The following is a 17811-nucleotide window of genomic DNA, read 5'->3' as shown; positions in this document are numbered from 1 at the left end:
AGTGTAGAGTAGTCTACTGCTTGAAACAGTCTATCACAAAGTCCGTAATCACATCTGTCGTCTCACTCGCAGGCCTTCCAGCCGCAAAGTCCATCAATGGTCCATCGTGGGCCTCATTGGCCATATGCAGAGCGACGTTCCCACAGCTCTTCCTCTTCAACATGGCACCTAATTGTTGAACATGGTCGCTGAAAACCTCTTCATAGCCACCAGTGACGAGGATATTATCTACCGCCTTGAACCCATCCCACCAACTGTCTGGAACGTCCAGGGCCATGCCCCAGGCATGTCCTGCTTTGATGTCCTGGTGCCAGGGAGAATTCTGTATCAGCCAGTGCCCGCACTTGTCCACAACCTTGCGACCAAGAACATCAGCGCTAAACCACCTGCGGTAGGACGAAGCAGTTGAGTCGAACGAGGCGAGCGGCGATACCAGGAAGCACCCTTTTACCGGGGTTTGTAGATTGAGAGAAGTGTCCGCTTCAGAGCCAAAAGGCCGGTTGTGGTGCAGGTGAGCCATTACCGATAGCGAGAGGTGACCTCCTGCAGAGTCACCGCCGATGATAATCTAAGACGAGTCAGACCAGGATCGAAAGTCAATATGCACTTTGGTCAACATACATCCGATGGGTGACGACCAGAGGATAGCAGATGTTTCAATGCGAAAATGGCCTGCATCATCTGTCTGGGGTATGGGTTGGTTGGAACCAGGCCTAACTAGATAGTCAGCATACACGCACATCTTCAAGCTCATCGGCGACTTGTTAGGGTAGACGAACCGTATTCCAGGATACACACGCTTAGTTGAACGCCCGCATTGGCCGCCTCCTTCCGGATATGCGCGAGCCACTGCAGATGCCCTTCGGAAAGCGGCATCACGTATCCACCGCCTGGCATGTAAAATCAGCCGTGATCGATCAACAGTACGATAGACAAGTTTATATTTTCATACCGTGGAAGAAAAGAAGAACCTTGCGCGCTTCCCGCGGCCCCATCCAGAGTAGACGAGTGGCATTGTCAACTGCCAGTACATCGACTGTACGCGGTATTCCACGAGCCGCGACCCACGCAGTGTATGCATCGAATGTCGATGGGAGGATTGCCTGCATTTGGTCTGGCGGCGTCTCAGCCATCAGGGTACCGGCGAATCCATTCCAGATCGCCGGGGCTAGAGGCAGTCGTTTGAGCCATGCACGGATAACCGCCCTTGGGATTCGGATGGTTGCGTGTGGGAGGATGTAGAACGCCAAAGTAAAGAGAAACTTGAGTTTGGTGAGCACCAGTGCGTTGCGGGCCATTTTTTCCAGTTGTTTGATACTGTGTATGGAGATGCATCGCTTGTACATGCGGACTGGATCGTATTTGCGGGCAAAAGAGCCCAGTCAGGGCCGAGGCTCTTCCACCATTGACGGGACGCACCCGAGGGCAGCCGGGATGATTCCGGGATGATTCCGCGGGGTTGAGACCAAGGCGTTTAGCCAGGAAATCTGTCCAATGAGAGTCATTCCAAAGTTCCAGGATCAAGCTGCCCCACACCGGCAGGAGAGGCTGACGTCTTCAAGGTTACAACATTGCATCCCTTGGCCCCTTTTGTCAGGCCACCCCAATTCACCAACTGTGGGGAACTAACTGTGTGGGGTAATGAAATATAAGCCTACATAGGCCGCCTTTACACCACCGGATCGCACCCGTTTCGCTTTTCGCAGGATGCCTCCGAAAGCTGCCAACCCGCGGGAGGGGAGACGACGAGCGACCGCACGCCGGAAGGTCGCCCTTGCCTGCGACTCATGCCGGGAGAAGAAGATCCGATGCGACGGGAAGAAGCCCATCTGTGGGCCATGCGAGAGACGTGCGCATCGGGTTGACCAGTGCGTCTACAATACGGATACCGTCCGGTCGGCCAGCAGGGACGAGTAAGTCCAACACGCACTGGCGACGACAATGGCGTGTGGATTAACATTCGAGACAGATACTACCATACCCTTCACCAACGAATCAGGGAACTGGAAAATGCCTGTCTGGAAGCGGGCGTTTCCATCAGCGCTCCATCAAACCCCCAGCCCGAACGCGAGGCTCCTGGCGAGCCACTTGGAGATAATGGAATGCCAACAGAGACGGCAACCGTTGCCCCGGCTCCTCTATACCCGCTCGTAGAAACTGCAGAGCAGCATCCGAGCGCTACGAGCTTCGCGGATGGAGCGCCACAACGTCACCGGCTACCAGCCACAGGCAATGCAAGCGGCATCAGCCAGTCCAGGTCAACAGCAGAAGAGGCTACAGATTCCTACGAATCCCCGCTGTTCGGCGATGAGCAAGGCCACATCACCGGTATGGGCCAGGTCACGGCCCCGGACGCGGAGAGTCGGCGTCGCTTCGCCCGATTCCAGTTTTATGGCAGCTCCTCCACGGCTTCGCTCATGCGCTTTGCGTGGCAGTCGATGCCTCTACGGCCTGCTAATGCTTCCCGTGCTGAGCCTGCACTCAGTGCCCTCCAGGATACATCAACCGATTACCGGTTTGATGATTTCGCCCTGCCACCGCGGGAGCTGGCAGACCATCTTGTGGCCTGCTTCTTTGATCATGTGTATATCCTCTATCCATTTTTCCATCGTCCAGCTTTTGAAGCGGCATATCGGAATCTCTGGCGCTCAGAGGATGAGTCGAAGATTCCTCTCACGGACATGCACATTGGACTGGGATCCAGTGCAGAATCCGGACCTAGATCAATTGTGTTCCACTCTGCGCTGAATATGATCTTTGCACTCGGCTGCCAGTTTGCCGATATAGTTCCTGAAGAAGTTGAGCCTGTCGCGAATTCTTTCTTCCTGCGGGGCAAGCGGTTCATCGGCCTCGATTTCCTCGATATCAATACACTCGGTGTGGTCCAGACTTTACTCATCACTGGCCTCTTGCTGCAGAGCTCGTCATATCCCAGCCGGTGTTGGCACTCCGTTGGCGTTGCCTGCAGGGTTGCGTTAGGCTTGGGACTACATGAGTCGGATATCCTTGCATCTGTGACACCTTTAGAATCCGATATTCGGCGCCGGACATGGCATGGCTGCGTCATGATGGACGTGTAAGTACTTTTGTTCATTCCGTAGGGAACTTTGCGCCTGTACTAATGTCAAGTGCAAAGGACCTTGAGCATGACATATGGCCGACCAAGCATGACGACACACATAGCGCCTCTCCCTCCTCCGGTCGGAGACTCAGACGCAGCTCGACTGGAGCCGAGCGAGCAACCTTCATTGATGGCATTCTATACGGAGACTATCAAGCTTTACGATATCCTCGATCGGATTCTATCTGACGTCTACTACGTCTGGCGTAGCCGGTCGCGGAAAGACCAAGGGATGCCCTCGACCATGAGCCTTGGAGGATTAGACACTGTTCTTGACATCGAGAGACAGCTGACACTTTTTGAAGCGAATCTCCCGTCGTTCCTCAAGTGGACCACGGGCCAGCCTGTCCAGCACCAGGCCCCAGAGCTGAATCAGCCTATTGCGCAGCAACGGAATGTTCTCCATGCAAGGTGTGCTCCCCAACGATGCTGATTTGAGGTCGTATATTTCATATTTCTGACTCGCGTGCCCAGATACATACACCTCCATCTTCTCCTCTATCGACCCATCTTCACCCAACTCTACTCGGAAACAGTACAAAGACGCGAGTCAGCGAACGGAACTGGCCTACAACCGAACCACACCCTCCAGAGCCTCGCGGAACAGAGCACCCTGTACTCATCCATGGCCAGTAAATGCGCCGCGGCATGTGTAATGGCAGCCGTAGACCTAACACACCTCGTCCACGAGACGTATCAAACGTCAGCCACGGATGCCTGGTGGTACAATGGATTCTGTACGCCATCACTGACTCCCATGCCCGTTCTTTTCTTTCTGTTCTACGAAAACTAATTTCCCATCCAGACGTCTCAACCGCAGCTGTCGTCCTCTTAATATCCTTCTCCGCCCCGTCCATGCTCGACGCACCCACGATCGCAAAAGCGCGCGAAGGCTGGAACGAGGCAACGAGCGTCCTCAAATCCATGGCGACGTTCCGGCAATCGGCCAGCAACACGCTGCAATTCCTGCAGGCGGCGTATCGGCAGGCGGTTCCTGGGGAGATGCCGTATCAGCCAAGTGGCGGCGACGACGACAACGCGGGGGAACAGGCTCAACCTCTGCAGTTTTCAGGTAATCTTCCGCAGGGCCATGATCCGTTTGACCACACGAATCACGACTTTCTGAACACGCCGCTGTTGAATTGGGAGGAGTATGCGGCGAATATGGGCCAGGGGCTGGATGATTTGGGGTTTTTGACGCGGCTTGATTTTCCTGATACTTTGGGATGAGACTGGATATAACATTATTTGTGAACTAATCTCTGCCGCGACCTTTACCCAAGTGTATCAATATAATGAGAAATATCCGCAACATCTCTAGGCACCCACTGCCAAGGAAAAGCCCTGTCTGCGAACATAATTCACCCCGCCGGCCCCGAGGAATCGAGGGCCAAACTTGCAAGGGACCTCCTACTTATGGCTTAATCAACCTTCCCTCCCCTTCCCCCGATCCCACCCAACAACATCCGTCCCATGCACCCAGTCCATCAACCCAATCGTCCCATAATTGACCCGAAACTTCTCATGGTGCAAATCATGCAGTTCCGCCGGCGGGAGTTTCAGAAAATCATACCCACTGTGGTCTGCCGCCGCCTCCCAAAGCTCAAAGACGGCAAAGAGTATCATGGACAGATAATGCGCGCCTTTGAGATACAGCGGGAGTGTGATGGGCAGGACGTTGGCGAGGAGATGCTCAACGGGGTGTGCGTACTCGGCGGCAAAGGACACGGGCGTGGTGTACTTGTGGTGCATCTTGTGGATGTATGCGTAGATGCTGGGGTGGTGCAGGGCGCGGTGCACGTAGTAAAAGGAGATTTCGCGCGCGAGGAGGGCGAAGATGAAGTCGGTTGTGAAGGTTGTCCAGGGCGGGATTGTGGGGTCGAGGTTCACGGCTGTGTGGTCGAGCCCGTTGAGGGAGACGAGGAGAGCGTGCAGAGCGGCGATCCAGAGGTGGTTGAAGAGGGTCACTTTGGTGCAGTGGATGATTTGTTGGCGGGTGGGTTGGCGGCGCGCGGGCTGGATTTTGTGGCGCTGCGAGAATCTGGGGAAGAGCGCGTCGATGAGCATGTAGAGTGTTGCTGGGATGATGAAGCCGACGATTTGCGTCGTTATTGAGCCAGCGAGTTCGATTGTGCCGGGTTTGTAGGTTGTTATGATGCCAGCCCAGGCGTCCTGGAGTTGGGAGTGGAGATCCATGGTTGTTTTGGTCTTTGGCAATGTGCGTGCTCTATGTTTGGCTTTTGAGAATGCTCGGAACCTGGTAGCTCTTGTATAGATATATACGCTTGCCGTATAGAGATCATGCAGGCTTCACAGGCACACTCCCAGTTACCTGGTTTACCGGGAGTGTCGGAATCGATCCGAACGACCATGAGACTGGCCCCGGCCTCAGCATATCAGCCACTAGATCATATGCCATAGAAACCGAACCTGTGGGAGCTCCCCCGAGTCAGTGTTCTCAAGCGCACGGAAAGGCCTCTGGTGCACATGTTGAACCTCGCTTCGGTCCATTCGGTTTGCACGGGACAGTTCCGGGGGGAACCCCAGGCTTGATCGATGCATATCCAAAACCCCCTTTGTAATAAAATCATATACTTAAGCCCTAGGCTAATCCCCACCGGAGTATCCAAACGTTTTGTTCACAATCTAAACCACGTAATATCACGGAATGGCTTCGAAACCCGAGAATCTTCCCTCCTACAGCCAGATAGCCTGTGTCGGCGCCGGGCTATCGGCCGTGGCTTTGGGCGCAACACTCAAGCGTTGGTACGGGCTCGAAGACATTCGGTTCTTCGAGCGCCATCCCACCAGCGGCGGAACATGGTACATCAACACCTATCCAGGTGCGTTTTCTTCCCTCCCCTTTTCCCCGGTTACTAACATCCATGATACAGGATGTGGCTGCGACGTCCCAAGCGCATTATACAGCCTCTCCTTCGCCCTAAACCCCAACTGGACGAAGCTCATGCCCTCCAACAAGGAGATCAAAGAGTACGTTGACGAGGTGGTGGATACGTACAATCTCCGCCCGAAAATGACCTTTGGAACCGAAGTCGTGCGCAGCGTCTGGCGCGAAGATGCGAGTCGCTGGCTCCTCCACCTGCGGGATCGAGCCACTGGCCGCGAATACACACACGAATGCCAGATCCTCTTCGCGGCGACGGGGCAGCTAGTCGAGCCACGGCCGTGCGAGATTCCTGGCGCTGCCGACTTCAAGGGCAGTATCTTCCATTCGGCGCGGTGGGATCACAGTGTTGATTTGCAGGGGAAGAATGTGGTTGTTATTGGTAATGGATGTATGTGTTTTCCGTATCCCATAACAAGAGGTCTGTCCGAGTATTAACTGCCCAGGCACCGCCGCGCAAATCGTCCCCGCCCTAGTTGACCAGGGGCAGATCAAGTCCCTCACGCAGATCGTCCGAACGAAGCACTGGATCTTCCCAGCCCCGAATTTCACCTACCCGCGTGTTCTGCAATGGATATTCCGTTATGTGCCATTTGCCATGAGGCTGCATAGATTCCATATCTTCCTCATCGCCGAGAATGACTTTCGCTTGTTCCCAATGACCAAAGGGGCGGCCAGACTGCGGGAGAAGCGGCGCAGGCAGGTGGAAAAGTACATGCGCGAGGCCGGTCCAGAGAAATACCATGACCTGCTGATCCCCGATTTTGACGTGGGATGCAAGGTAAGCCTCTCCTCTCTACTTGCCATTCTTAAACACTATGTAGGGAGCTCATCCTAATCTCGCACCTCAGAGACGCATCTTCGACCCCGGCTACCTTAAATCCCTCCACAGCGAACAAGTCCTCCTAACAGACGCCAAAACCGAGCGCATCACCGCAGACGGAATCGAGACAGACAAGGGCTTCATCCCCGCAGACGTTATCGTTCTCGCAACCGGCTTCCAGACCAACAAATTCATCCCCTACATGGATGTTGTCGGGCGCAATGGCGAGAACGTCGAGCAGCACTGGTCGAGATACGATGGGCCAGCCGCTTACAATTGCTCGGTGCTGAGCGGGTTTCCGAATTTCTTCATGCTGCTGGGCCCGAATGCGGCGACGGGGCATACATCTGCCATGATGGCTGCTGAGAAGTAGGCGACGAATCCTCCTCCTTGGTCTCTACCTAGTTTGGCTAACAATTCTAGCTCGATTAATTACGCCCTCCGAGTACTGAAGCCAGTTCTCGATGGCGACGCTGCCTCGGTCGAGCTCAAAGATCAGGCCGAGCACGACTACGTTTACTGGGTGCAGGACGCGTTGAATAAGCGCGTTTGGAACGCCGGCTGCGTCTCTGTAAGCGGATCTATTCCCAATTTCCAACAATTCTCTCAAGCTAATGTGGCTAAATAGTGGTACCTCAATGACAAAAAGTGGAATTCCATGTCCTACCCCTGGACGCAGGGCCACTACTGGTGGAGGAGTCTCTTCCCCACTTGGTCCGACTGGACGATCAAGGTAAGCTTCCTGAAGCTGGGTATGTTGCCGGGGCCATCATACTGACTGAAGCAGAAAATCGCCAAGCCAGCATCGCGGCCATGGTCGCGGATTTTGCTCCTCGCTCTCGTCTGTGTCGGGTTGGTGGGAGTCGCTCAGTCCACGGGCACTGGAAGGATGGCTTCCCTGGTTCTGAAAAACTACGTGGACACTGTACGAAACAAGATCCTGACCAGGTAGAGGGTAGCGTTAGCCGTGTACTATTAATGTCTTTTGCGTTTTGTGAAGCTCTATATTATGTCCAGTCCGCCCTTGGAGATCTTGGCCGTGTTTTCTACACCCAAGGCCAGAGCCTTATATACAGCCACCTTATCACGGCCAGATACGGCATCCATGGCAGGCAGTGCCTGGGGCACATATTAAACTAGATAACATCATCAGTAGTTGTTGTCTCTAAAGGGCGTCTGTTTATTCCTGAGATTCCTCTGAGAGGCGACAATTGTGACCCGTGGAGAGTATGAGGTCCTTGCCCACGCAGCCAAACTTCATTTCTCAGAGGAAACGGTTTTTCATCGTCATTTCATGGTTGGGCGAACTTGGCTTTTTTCATCCAGGATCTAGAATATGTATTGCCTATAATGTCTGGAAACTCTAGCTTTAGATGAGGATTTTATATACGGCCTCTGAAGGTATGGACTCTAAAGCGCTGTGCATAAACACGAACCCATCGCCGTCATTGATATGTATAAATCACCCGAGCCGACTCAGTAGAAGAGCCCTTGGCCACGACAGCCCTGCGCGACAGGATCACCTCCTCGCCGACTAGTTCCACAGCCCAGATCTAGGGACCCCACGTGTTAGCATGTAACCTGCTAGAGAGTAAACTATGCGCACCTGCTCAGCCGTCCATCCAGAGTCAACACTCCTGACAAAATCATGAATAAAAGCCTTCTCGACAGTGTCCGGGAAAGCCTCATCTTGCGACACTATAACCGGCTCGCCAAGTACACTCTCAGCATCTGCTCCAAGATTCATGGTCTGGAATTTGACAAGTGGTCGCACTCGTCCGTCGGACGTCTTCTCCCCGGAAATATACTGGCTTCGAATAACCACACGGCCGAAAAGGCTATCGTTGTACTCTGCCTCGGTCCATGTCATCGACCGCTTCTCGGGTGCTGGCTTGAGTACGCCAGCGAGGGCAGGTTCGAGGAGCATCCACTCGGCTGCTGAAGAGCTGGAGCCAACGCTGTCCGCGTCTGACCACTGCGTGATTTTCAGAGACGGGGTTGCCGCCGCGATCGCCTTTCTCGTCACCCAGCCGACTCCTTGCTATTTTCGATGAGCTTTCAAGGTGATAGTTGTCTGGCGATATATGGTCTGCTCACCAGTTTGAAGACTGCATCGACATTCGTTGATCGGGCCTTGTCCTATTTCCGGGGTGAGCACTCAGGCTGGGGTTAATCACCTGCCATGTGTGGCAGACCTACCATCACCCAATTGCCATTCAGATTGCGGATACTGATTCCATTCGTGGCAGCCATCGTTAATCGAAATCGCCTCGTAATCAGACTAACTCACGGAGGAAGAAAAAAACAACAAGGCGGGGATCCTCGGCCAGAACCGCAACTTGGGCACCGTCAGCGAGACGGATATATATGTAACGTGAGATGCCTTGTGATTGTTCTTCTTCTCTACGCTCATCCTCGGCATACCAGTATTCGGCGCGGCTGGGTGTGCTTGTCGTCCCCACGTTATCATCCGGAACCGTTCCGGGCTCCATCCGGCCGGGGGAGAATCACAAGCGATTGAGCAAACCCCGGTGAAAGCTGGAGACCAGAAATGACATGTAGGCCCGGGAGGGATTTATCAGCGCTTTCCATACCAAAAGAAGGGGCTTCATTCCATTTCTGTCCCTGCTTACCCAAGTCAAGGAAAAGCACCTGCCAGCATCTCACACTGCGTCTTGCCCAACAGCCCAAAGCATGTCGACAACAGGCAAACGAGGCTTCCTCCCGCGCGAGGGCCTTTACATCGACCCGATCATAACTGGTCTACGGCGATCCATCCTCCATCCGATCTTCACAGTACCCCTGCTACACTTACTGCGCTACCGCACATTCACCTCCCTCGCTGCATACGAGAGCATCGTGCAATTCACCGCAGCGGCCAGTGTTCTCTTGTGGCTGAATGACTGGTTAAGCACCCAGAGCGCGAACAACTGGGTGACTGATGAGTCCTGGGACTGGAAGAAAGAGCTGGTCGTGGTGACTGGCGGGAGTGGTGGGATTGGCGCCGGCGTCGCACAGCGTCTGGCTGCTCGGGGGGCACGAGTTGTTGTCGTGGATATTATTCCGCTGACATATAAAGCTGGTGTGTATCTCTACTTCTCCTGACAACGGGACTGGTGTAGATGCAGGCCGGCCCGCTTGCTAATGTCGCCTGAAGAGATCAACCGCATCATCTACCACAAATGCGACCTGAGCGACGAGAAGGAAATCGCAGCCGTGTGCGAGAAGATCAGATCAGAAGTCGGGGATCCCACAGTTCTACGTCAGCAAAACACTCCACCGCCAACCATAGCTATAGGTCGCTAACGCTCGCAGTCAACAACGCTGGGCTCTCGCGCGGACGAACCATAGCCGAGGGCACGTACGCCGACAACAGCATCACCCTCAAAACGAACCTGCTCGCCCCGTTTCTCCTGACCAAGGAATTCCTCCCCGCCATGATCCGGCGGAACCACGGACACATTTTCAACGTCGGCTCGATGAGCGCGTATATACCGCCGCCCGGCCTCGCAGATTACGCCGCGTCCAAGGCTGGACTGATTGCGTTCCACGAGGTAAGTATCCCAGAGTCTCTTAGAGAGCATATTGCGTTTGCATATCAAGTTGGTACCATGCCTATGATGCTGATATCCCTATGCTATGCAGTGCCTCGCGCAAGAACTCCGAGCCCAAAACGCGCCCAAGGTCCGCACCTCGCTCGCCGTCCTGAGTTTCACAAAGACACCCCTGTTCAAAGGCGAGACGAACCAGTCTCATTTCCTCATGCCGCTTTTGCACGTCGACACCGTCGTCGATGCCATTGTGGATATCCTCGACAGCGGCCTGAGCCAGACGGTTTTCCTCCCCGGGATATTCCGCTACTTGGCTGGATTGGTGAGTTGTCTGATATGGGGCTCTGGCCTGTGCTTTGGTTCGGTTTATGTATGGCTAATGACTGACTGTGCAGCGCGGAGCGCCGGGTTGGGTCCAGGATTTGGTACGTGGGGGGACGAAATCTCTCAAGGTGGACTTTAAAGGGCGGCAGAAGATTGACCCCCAGACGGGGAAACTTGTTTAGACGCTTGAATGGATGGACAGTGAGTGGGCTGGCGGAAATCCTGGCTGGGAAGAAGGAAATCAATGTTCGTGTTGCACTTGATAGGGTAGGCACTTTTATTGTAAGCTGAGGGACAGTGAACAAAAGCAAAAGCAGACAATCACTAGCTCGAGTCAGGCAATAAATCATCCGCCGAGTTGAATCGCCATTATTGTCCTAGTAATGATCGCGGTGTTGATGAATCTCCGTCCGCACAACAATCGCCCCCATATCGTCCGCCGGCGAACCAGGCATACTCCGCGTTTCCAACTCCAGCGGTTCGCCGTACCATTTGGCCGAATGCCCAATAGACCGTCTTCCACCCGCTTGAGTCCATGCAGAGGGTCCCGGGTGCATGCCCCAGCGGTGAACCGCGGTGCTCGAGTCCTCCGGGTTCGTGCGCGAGCGCGAGGAACCAAATACCCCGAGGCGAACGACCAGCGGCTTCAGTGTCACGCCGGCCGTGCAGATGATACTGATCGCGGCTTCAACGACGGACCAGAAGATGATGGGGTGGTTGGCCATGAGCGGGTCCGAGACGGGTTTGCGGGGGAGATAGACGAGTCGGACGATTGTTGCGATGCTTGCTCTATTATGCGCCAACCGAAAGGGGTCTCGGCGTCAGTCAATCCTTCAGGTGCTTATGCCAGGTAGAGGAGGGGGGTGGGCAAGTAATCATGGCATACACTGAACTGATCCCGAGCAGGAAATACACCGACGCTCTCATTTTGCGATGCATCTTCGAGTCCCACAGGAGGAGGATGGGCAGGCCGAGACCGAGGGTCATGTCCGCGATGAGGACCCAAGCGGCGTGGATGGTAATAACAATGCCCAGACTGGAAACCGACTTGCAGGAGCCTCCACCCTCAATGTCGACGACCTGCTCCCAGAAGTACTGCACAGGCTTGCAGAAGAACAGGACCCAGAACCATGCAAATATCGAGATCGCAGCGCCGGAGATTGTAAGAAGGTACAGGGTGTAACTGTGAGCTTTGCTGATCACGATGCGGAAGAGGGTAAAAATGAAGGACAATTTGGCGAGGTACGTCGTGAGGAAATAGAAGAGCTCTCCGACGAAAATGACCTTGAGCCCATGCTGCGAGTCCTCGCTGGGTATGTCGCTTCCAAGGCGGTACCGTAAAACCCCAAGCACGTAGCTGATTGAAAGCGCAGAATTCGTAACCTGGACGATGGCAGCGTAAGCTGGATAAGTCGCACCTTATGAGCAAGAATGGCGAACTCACTGCTGCAATTGTGGCGATATAATCATCGATCGCGGAATTCCGTAGTAGGAAGAATCGAACGTAGACTCGAAGAGCGAGCAAGATACAAGATAGGACATAGAGAATAATGGCAGTGATAACACAAGCCGTGGTATTATACATTGTGCTGGCTCGAAGACATGGGGGATGCGGTGAGTCGCGTGAGGCCGGACGGGGGCTTCGAGAAACCCTGCACCCTTGGGGAGTCTGGCTACTTAAAAGACTACAGACAGGGTCCAGCTGTCCATGGCTCACGGCACGCTAATGGGTTGGAGAAGGATAACGCATTGACCCTTTGGGTGAGACTCTCTGTGGTCTGGCCAGGGGGGTGACTAGGCATTGCGTAGCTATCCTGAATCATTAACTAGGGGAATGGGGTATCTGTTTAGTATCCCCAGTCAATCTACGATGACATTTGATGCCAGGCTGGAGCTACATGTGCTGTGTATTAAAGCTCCCATTAAATGAAGCGCGATTAGTCCTGCGCTAGATCAGGCAGGGAACTTCCCCGGATCTCATCCACCTACCTGGGATAACGGCGCAGGCTAGTGTTGAGCTCTGGATCAAAAACGACCTCCCCACAAGCTCGGCGATATGGCCCAATGCGTTGAGAGTCTGGACGTCGCCAAGTGTCCATTGCAGGACCCCATGGAAAGGCTGCCCGTCCAGCTGAGGAGACCTTTCTCACTCAGCCAAGCTTACCACTACCTTTTAACTTTCGAATAAACCTGGAACGCGTCCCTAGTCCAAAGGCAACGAATCCTGAGCGCCACCCCAGATTTCCAACCCCGGGATGCATCCGATGCCCAGCTTTGGGACTACGGAAACGAGCCGGCGTCGGTTCCACTAACTCAATCCGGGGATGCTCGAGACTCTCTATAGCTTACTGAAGTCTACTCGAGAGTATTTATGTGAGACTCACAGATGATGTTTCGGGTTCAACCCACTGGGTATCTTGAGCATGGTTGATGACTCTTCCGCAGCCGAGGCTGCTCCCTTTGGATGTAAGTATCTCCCCAGTTATCAGCGATGGGTTTCATATATATCTTGTCCAGATATTGTTTCACATGGGTCTCCGGATCCGCCCACACCACGGCCAGTAGCGTGGAAAAATGGGATACAGGGGGATCCGTGTGTGTTCCGGGACGGCAGGTATCCTGCATCCACCCACCACAACGTGACAATGGACACATCCTCCGGTTACTGGTTTTTCTACGGCACTGCTACTGATCACCATTTTGAACCGTTTTCGCGCTTCGACTCGGCACAACCGACTACCTGGTCGTGGCCTTGCGCTGGTAGCGAGGGGCGAGCGGAGATCTCGGCTGCTGCTCAGTTAGGTCGGTGCCTTGTTCCTCTCAGACACTTATCCTCCCGTTCCAAGTCAATACTAACAGTGGACTACGCGCGGTTACTATTCGCTTCCTTTTCCTTGAAGCTAATTCGGCAACAACAGGGACACCCAGGGACAACATTCCTCTTCACAGCAATTATAGCTGGGAGCACCTCGACAGACAATCCACGGTTTCCCACACAACGACCCAATCTCCACTACAGATCGATACAAAGCCCAAGCCAGACCCGCTGGACTGGGGCTCAGACACCTCCTTCCAAGCAAACAACAGCTACAATATCCCCGCGCACCAGCCCAGCGAAAAGGACACGGTGGACAGGCTCCTCGAGAATACAAAGTGGCTCATCCTGCACTACGAGGAGGTATCCGGGAGGCTACTAACAAAACCCAGGCAGATGATACGGGGCAGGCCCCGGGGGTCTGTGAACAAGCTGCCGCGGATGAGTGCTGCTAGAACGGACTACCTGAAGAAGGCTGCGCATATCCGGTCTGAGCAGCAGCGGCGGGATGTGGTGAATAAGGGGTTTGAGGAGCTGAAGGATCTTGTTCCAGGGCTGAGGGGCCAGAGCTTCTCAAAGAGCGACACGCTCCATGTAGTGTGCGATTGGATTGAGGAGTTTTCGCAGGCGAATGAGGGTTTGAGGGCGGAGTTGGAGGAGCTGGACAGGAATATGCGTCAGCCGGGAATTTGAGCTCTATTACTACATCAGTCACTAGACTGGTGTCATGGCACCTTTTTAGTCGACTGGTGAAGTGGTTAATATGAGACTCTATGCTGTGCGCTAATCTCTGGCTGTTCTAGTACCTATGTCTCTGTTTGCGGTACACCTGGCCAGCTACATGCGACTCGCATTGTCTCTGGTATACTACATGGATTCAGCCCCAAGGTCCAACTATGTGTAGTCCATCATTGGGCGAATGTTTATGGAAACCAGGAGGAAATCAGTCGTGATAGCTGGATGCATGGAGGAATAGGAACCAGAGAATTATCTAGCAGCGACCAGGCTATAGAAAGCCAGGATCGCTCGGTGCTAGCCGCACAATAAAGGGAAAGATAGCACCACACGTTCCAGCGCGTGATATACGCGCCCACCATCTAATTTTAGCAACCAGTTCCCGTAATAGGATGTTAACAAACAGGGCTGCGCCTGGGCCACGGCTCAAGCGCCGAGTGAGTTCAACACTCCGTCAACACACAACACCGACATCAGTCCGTCTTCGGGTGCCCCATTTCAGCACAAGAGGTATGCCTGGGTCTGCCTCAGTACCCATTCCTGCCACAGCTGTGCAAACAGCCGACTCCAGGAGGCCCTCCTTGAAAGGGCAAAGGGGCATCGGGGACGACATTGGAGTGAATGCGAGATCTGGGGGTATCGATCGAACGGATTACCCAGTTGAAAGCCAGACTGTGAATGGGAGTATTCACTATAGTCCTGTTCACTACTAGTAAGCAAGGGGGCTGCTTTTAACTTTCTGTCTTGTATTCCTAGGAACTGGCTTTACCAACAGCTCGATTCATCTCTCAACATCCCTATTCCGGACTCTCAACTCGGTAACGCCATAGACGAGGCAATCTCCAAGTTGAATAAAAGGGAACAGAGCCAAAGGCAACGGGGTGAGCAGGCTAAAGTGCTCGAAATAGCTCGCCGTCGGGATGATAAATCTGAGAAATCTGATCACTGCGGCGATAGCTCGGCAGTTGTGACGATCTGATGGCCAAGGATCTCAAGGAGTTTATCGAGAGACTGTTGGTTATCGAGGGCATTTTTACGGACATGATTACCAAGACGAAGAATACCATGGATGACGTCTCGGCCTCGCAGAGGGACATTGAGACGTTCATGAGACGGCTCGAGAAGATCCTGGCGGACTCCAGGGACGCAGATAATGTCAGTGGGATCACTGCGACAGCCGATGAAACGGACTGTTCGCCCCCGTCACCTCCATCGGCAGGCGCAAAGGTTGACTCAGAATAATGATGGTAGGATGGGCCAAATGGTGCATCCACGGAACCGAGCTGGTCTTATGTTCATGCGACTACCAAACCTCTCAAATCCTTGAGGGGAACAGCAGAACTTACATCATCCTTTCCAGATAAGCTTTACGCGGGCCATATATGACTATCGATAGCCGTCACTCAGGGCGATATCGCTAGCGTATCTACAAAAACGAATTTACCCGCCCTTTTGGACATTTGGACCGATCCCAGAAACTGTAAAAAAAAAAAAATGTTGACCAACAGAGGCAAAGTCGTAGCGGCAGTGCAAGAAAGGGAGAGCATGATCAATGCCCCCGGTCCCGGCTTCCTGGGTCTCCTCCAGGCCGCGCCTTCCATTATCCGGCAGTACGCCTACCAAAGCAGGGAGCAGTTTCTCGACATTGCCAACGATGAGATCAACACGTCGATGGATTGTTTCTACTAACCGGAGTCAGCAATAATATCTCTAAAGGCACCTTTCTCACTCCTGGAGACGGCCGCGGCGCCTTCTCTAGCTGGTCGTCCTACGACGCTGAACTTGGGCGTGTCCTTTTCAAGATGTCTGAATCACCCAGGCACTCTTTTGCTAGCAAAGGATTTGATCGTCTCCTTCTCACGGCTCTGCAATCAATCAAGCTGGCTCGCCAGATTATTCCGATTGGCAGTGCACTCTGCATGTCTTTGACCGGTGGGAAGAAAGCGGGTTAGGCATGGCAGCCACGAGGTCCCTGGTGTAGAGGCCGGACCGAATGGCCCAACCTTGTCCTGGAGGTTGCCGCCCCGGAGACTCGGAAACTGCAGAGCGATGTCAGGTGGTGGGTACGAGAATGCCCTCGCAGAATGAACACTGTCACGGTGTTGGCAATCGCAATCAGCCGCCGTGCCCCGACCATCACTATCGGAAAGTGGGAAAACGATGCCAATGGTGATGCGCACCTCGAGCAGACTATTGTAATCTCAAAGGATCAAGCGACCAACACAATCACCATCACCGGGGCGCCGCTCGTTATCGAGTTCAGCAAGCTCTTTGAGCGACAGCCGGCCACACCCACGGAGCGGGACATTGAGATAGGCGATGACAAGCTGGAGTGGTGGGCGGAAGTTATATGGGAGCGGCCAGCCTCTATCATTAGGTGACACAAGCGGCAGAGGGTAACGATTACAAAAATGCCAGTCGGATGGGATGTGTCATTGAGGAGGTATAATGAGAGGGGCTGTCGCGAAGCCGTGATATCTGCCTGGTCCTGCTTTGCTCGTCGGTTCACCGGGCTCAGGGCATTATATAATTTACCCAGTCTGTAGTCCATTATCCTTGTATTCATTATAGAACCGACTGAATTTCGGCCCGGTCTACCGCGGAGAACATTATTCACCAGATTAGAATCTAGATTCCACACCCCCTACGAAAGACTCTCAAGGGGAAATTCAGTCTCTGCGCCCTTCTTCGCCTCCCACAAAGGTGTTTGTGACTCTACCCCCGGCCCGCCAAATCCGTTTTATTGGAATCTTGTGCCTCGACCAGCTTAATATGATGCATTTCTCTATCTCGGTAGAATGCCGAACAATTTTAGGACGCACGCAACCTGTTTTGATTATACCCGAGACTAAACTCACCAAGCACTTCTTCAGCGGCGCTCGCGTCTTATAGAAGTGATGCTGCTAACGGAAAATGCGTCTACGCGCTGTGTATGAAAGACCCATCAGGGAACCTAGACGCCAGGCCAGAACAATGCGATTGCCTCCAGACTGCGGCAGACTCCTCGGGCTAACCAGATGAAACCGATAACGTCACACCCTCGAACGAATAAGGTGTGCTTAAAGCCGTGCATATGCGTAATATCCCTACCCAAGCCCTTGGCGTATCAGCCGCACCGTCACAGGCAATGCAGCTTACACATGCTTAGACTACCATGCATTAGCTCAATACCGTATTCGGACCTTATTTGACTTTAAACCACCGGAATTAAGCCCCGGCTATAAGGATGGTCTGACTTTCGGGGTAGAGGGTCGCCGTCTAGCGACTTGGCCTTCTGCGCTCGGAGCCCGGAACCCCGAGTGCGTAAGGGATAACCACAACCCTTTTGACCTCTAGGGGGCTATCTTACATCGGCAATATTAGTAAGGTGCATGATTCCAGCTTTAAAATATATGGAGCTCAGCTAAGCCACTTAAGACGGTCCATGCGGCTTGTTCCAGCTCATGCCACTGTCCAATCCCGTCAAGGTCCACAGCTTCCCTTTACGTAGCAGCCTCGCAGGGCGTATTGTACCAAATGTCGTGGCTTGGCTTTACA

At 53.7% G+C, this 17811-nt stretch overlaps 9 protein-coding genes across 9 annotated transcripts; 5 read left to right on the top strand and 4 right to left on the bottom strand.

Annotated features, from left to right (window-relative positions):
- Positions 1-13: 13 nt before the first annotated feature.
- On the bottom strand, positions 14-1298 carry BJX68DRAFT_263969 (alpha/beta hydrolase; the record flags this gene model as incomplete). The annotated part of the gene is made up of 4 exons (XM_071044825.1): positions 14-568; positions 622-713; positions 780-890; positions 953-1298. The coding sequence occupies 4 exons, from the start codon at positions 1296-1298 to the stop codon at positions 14-16; spliced, it is 1104 nt and encodes a 367-aa protein (XP_070902019.1).
- Positions 1299-1601: 303 nt separating this feature from the next.
- BJX68DRAFT_279971 (transcription factor domain-containing protein) lies at positions 1602-4435 on the top strand. Its single transcript, XM_071048835.1, has 5 exons — positions 1602-1913; positions 1970-3076; positions 3137-3532; positions 3596-3858; positions 3927-4435. The coding sequence occupies exons 1-5, from the start codon at positions 1708-1710 to the stop codon at positions 4349-4351; spliced, it is 2397 nt and encodes a 798-aa protein (XP_070902018.1). The 5' UTR covers positions 1602-1707; the 3' UTR covers positions 4352-4435.
- A 111-nt stretch (positions 4436-4546) lies between these two features.
- On the bottom strand, positions 4547-5317 carry BJX68DRAFT_279968 (sterol desaturase family protein; the record flags this gene model as incomplete). The annotated part of the gene is made up of 1 exon (XM_071048834.1): positions 4547-5317. The coding sequence occupies one exon, from the start codon at positions 5315-5317 to the stop codon at positions 4547-4549; it is 771 nt and encodes a 256-aa protein (XP_070902017.1).
- A 472-nt stretch (positions 5318-5789) lies between these two features.
- BJX68DRAFT_263966 (flavin-containing monooxygenase) lies at positions 5790-7801 on the top strand (the record flags this gene model as incomplete). Its single annotated transcript, XM_071044824.1, has 7 exons — positions 5790-5964; positions 6016-6417; positions 6473-6807; positions 6878-7218; positions 7273-7420; positions 7478-7582; positions 7637-7801. The coding sequence occupies 7 exons, from the start codon at positions 5790-5792 to the stop codon at positions 7799-7801; spliced, it is 1671 nt and encodes a 556-aa protein (XP_070902016.1).
- A 493-nt stretch (positions 7802-8294) lies between these two features.
- On the bottom strand, positions 8295-9102 carry BJX68DRAFT_263965 (uncharacterized protein; the record flags this gene model as incomplete). The annotated part of the gene is made up of 4 exons (XM_071044823.1): positions 8295-8402; positions 8456-8890; positions 8947-8988; positions 9049-9102. 4 exons carry the CDS (start codon positions 9100-9102, stop codon positions 8295-8297), a joined length of 639 nt encoding a protein of 212 aa, XP_070902015.1.
- Positions 9103-9543: 441 nt separating this feature from the next.
- BJX68DRAFT_263964 (uncharacterized protein) lies at positions 9544-10906 on the top strand (the record flags this gene model as incomplete). The annotated part of the gene is made up of 5 exons (XM_071044822.1): positions 9544-9931; positions 10007-10111; positions 10165-10403; positions 10495-10722; positions 10796-10906. 5 exons carry the CDS (start codon positions 9544-9546, stop codon positions 10904-10906), a joined length of 1071 nt encoding a protein of 356 aa, XP_070902014.1.
- A 195-nt stretch (positions 10907-11101) lies between these two features.
- On the bottom strand, positions 11102-12309 carry BJX68DRAFT_263963 (uncharacterized protein; the record flags this gene model as incomplete). Its single annotated transcript, XM_071044821.1, has 3 exons — positions 11102-11513; positions 11611-12107; positions 12169-12309. 3 exons carry the CDS (start codon positions 12307-12309, stop codon positions 11102-11104), a joined length of 1050 nt encoding a protein of 349 aa, XP_070902013.1.
- Positions 12310-13147: 838 nt separating this feature from the next.
- On the top strand, positions 13148-14232 carry BJX68DRAFT_263962 (basic helix-loop-helix domain-containing protein; the record flags this gene model as incomplete). Its single annotated transcript, XM_071044820.1, has 3 exons — positions 13148-13190; positions 13242-13526; positions 13643-14232. 3 exons carry the CDS (start codon positions 13148-13150, stop codon positions 14230-14232), a joined length of 918 nt encoding a protein of 305 aa, XP_070902012.1.
- A 2091-nt stretch (positions 14233-16323) lies between these two features.
- Positions 16324-16655, top strand: BJX68DRAFT_263960 (uncharacterized protein; the record flags this gene model as incomplete). The annotated part of the gene is made up of 2 exons (XM_071044819.1): positions 16324-16337; positions 16394-16655. 2 exons carry the CDS (start codon positions 16324-16326, stop codon positions 16653-16655), a joined length of 276 nt encoding a protein of 91 aa, XP_070902011.1.
- Between the last annotated feature and the right edge of the window lie 1156 nt (positions 16656-17811).

This window comes from Aspergillus pseudodeflectus, assembly GCF_044049435.1.
Source record: "Aspergillus pseudodeflectus strain CBS 756.74 chromosome Unknown BJX68scaffold_9, whole genome shotgun sequence".
NCBI classification, from domain to species: domain Eukaryota; kingdom Fungi; phylum Ascomycota; class Eurotiomycetes; order Eurotiales; family Aspergillaceae; genus Aspergillus; species Aspergillus pseudodeflectus.
This window is presented reverse-complemented; position numbering and strand designations above follow the sequence as displayed.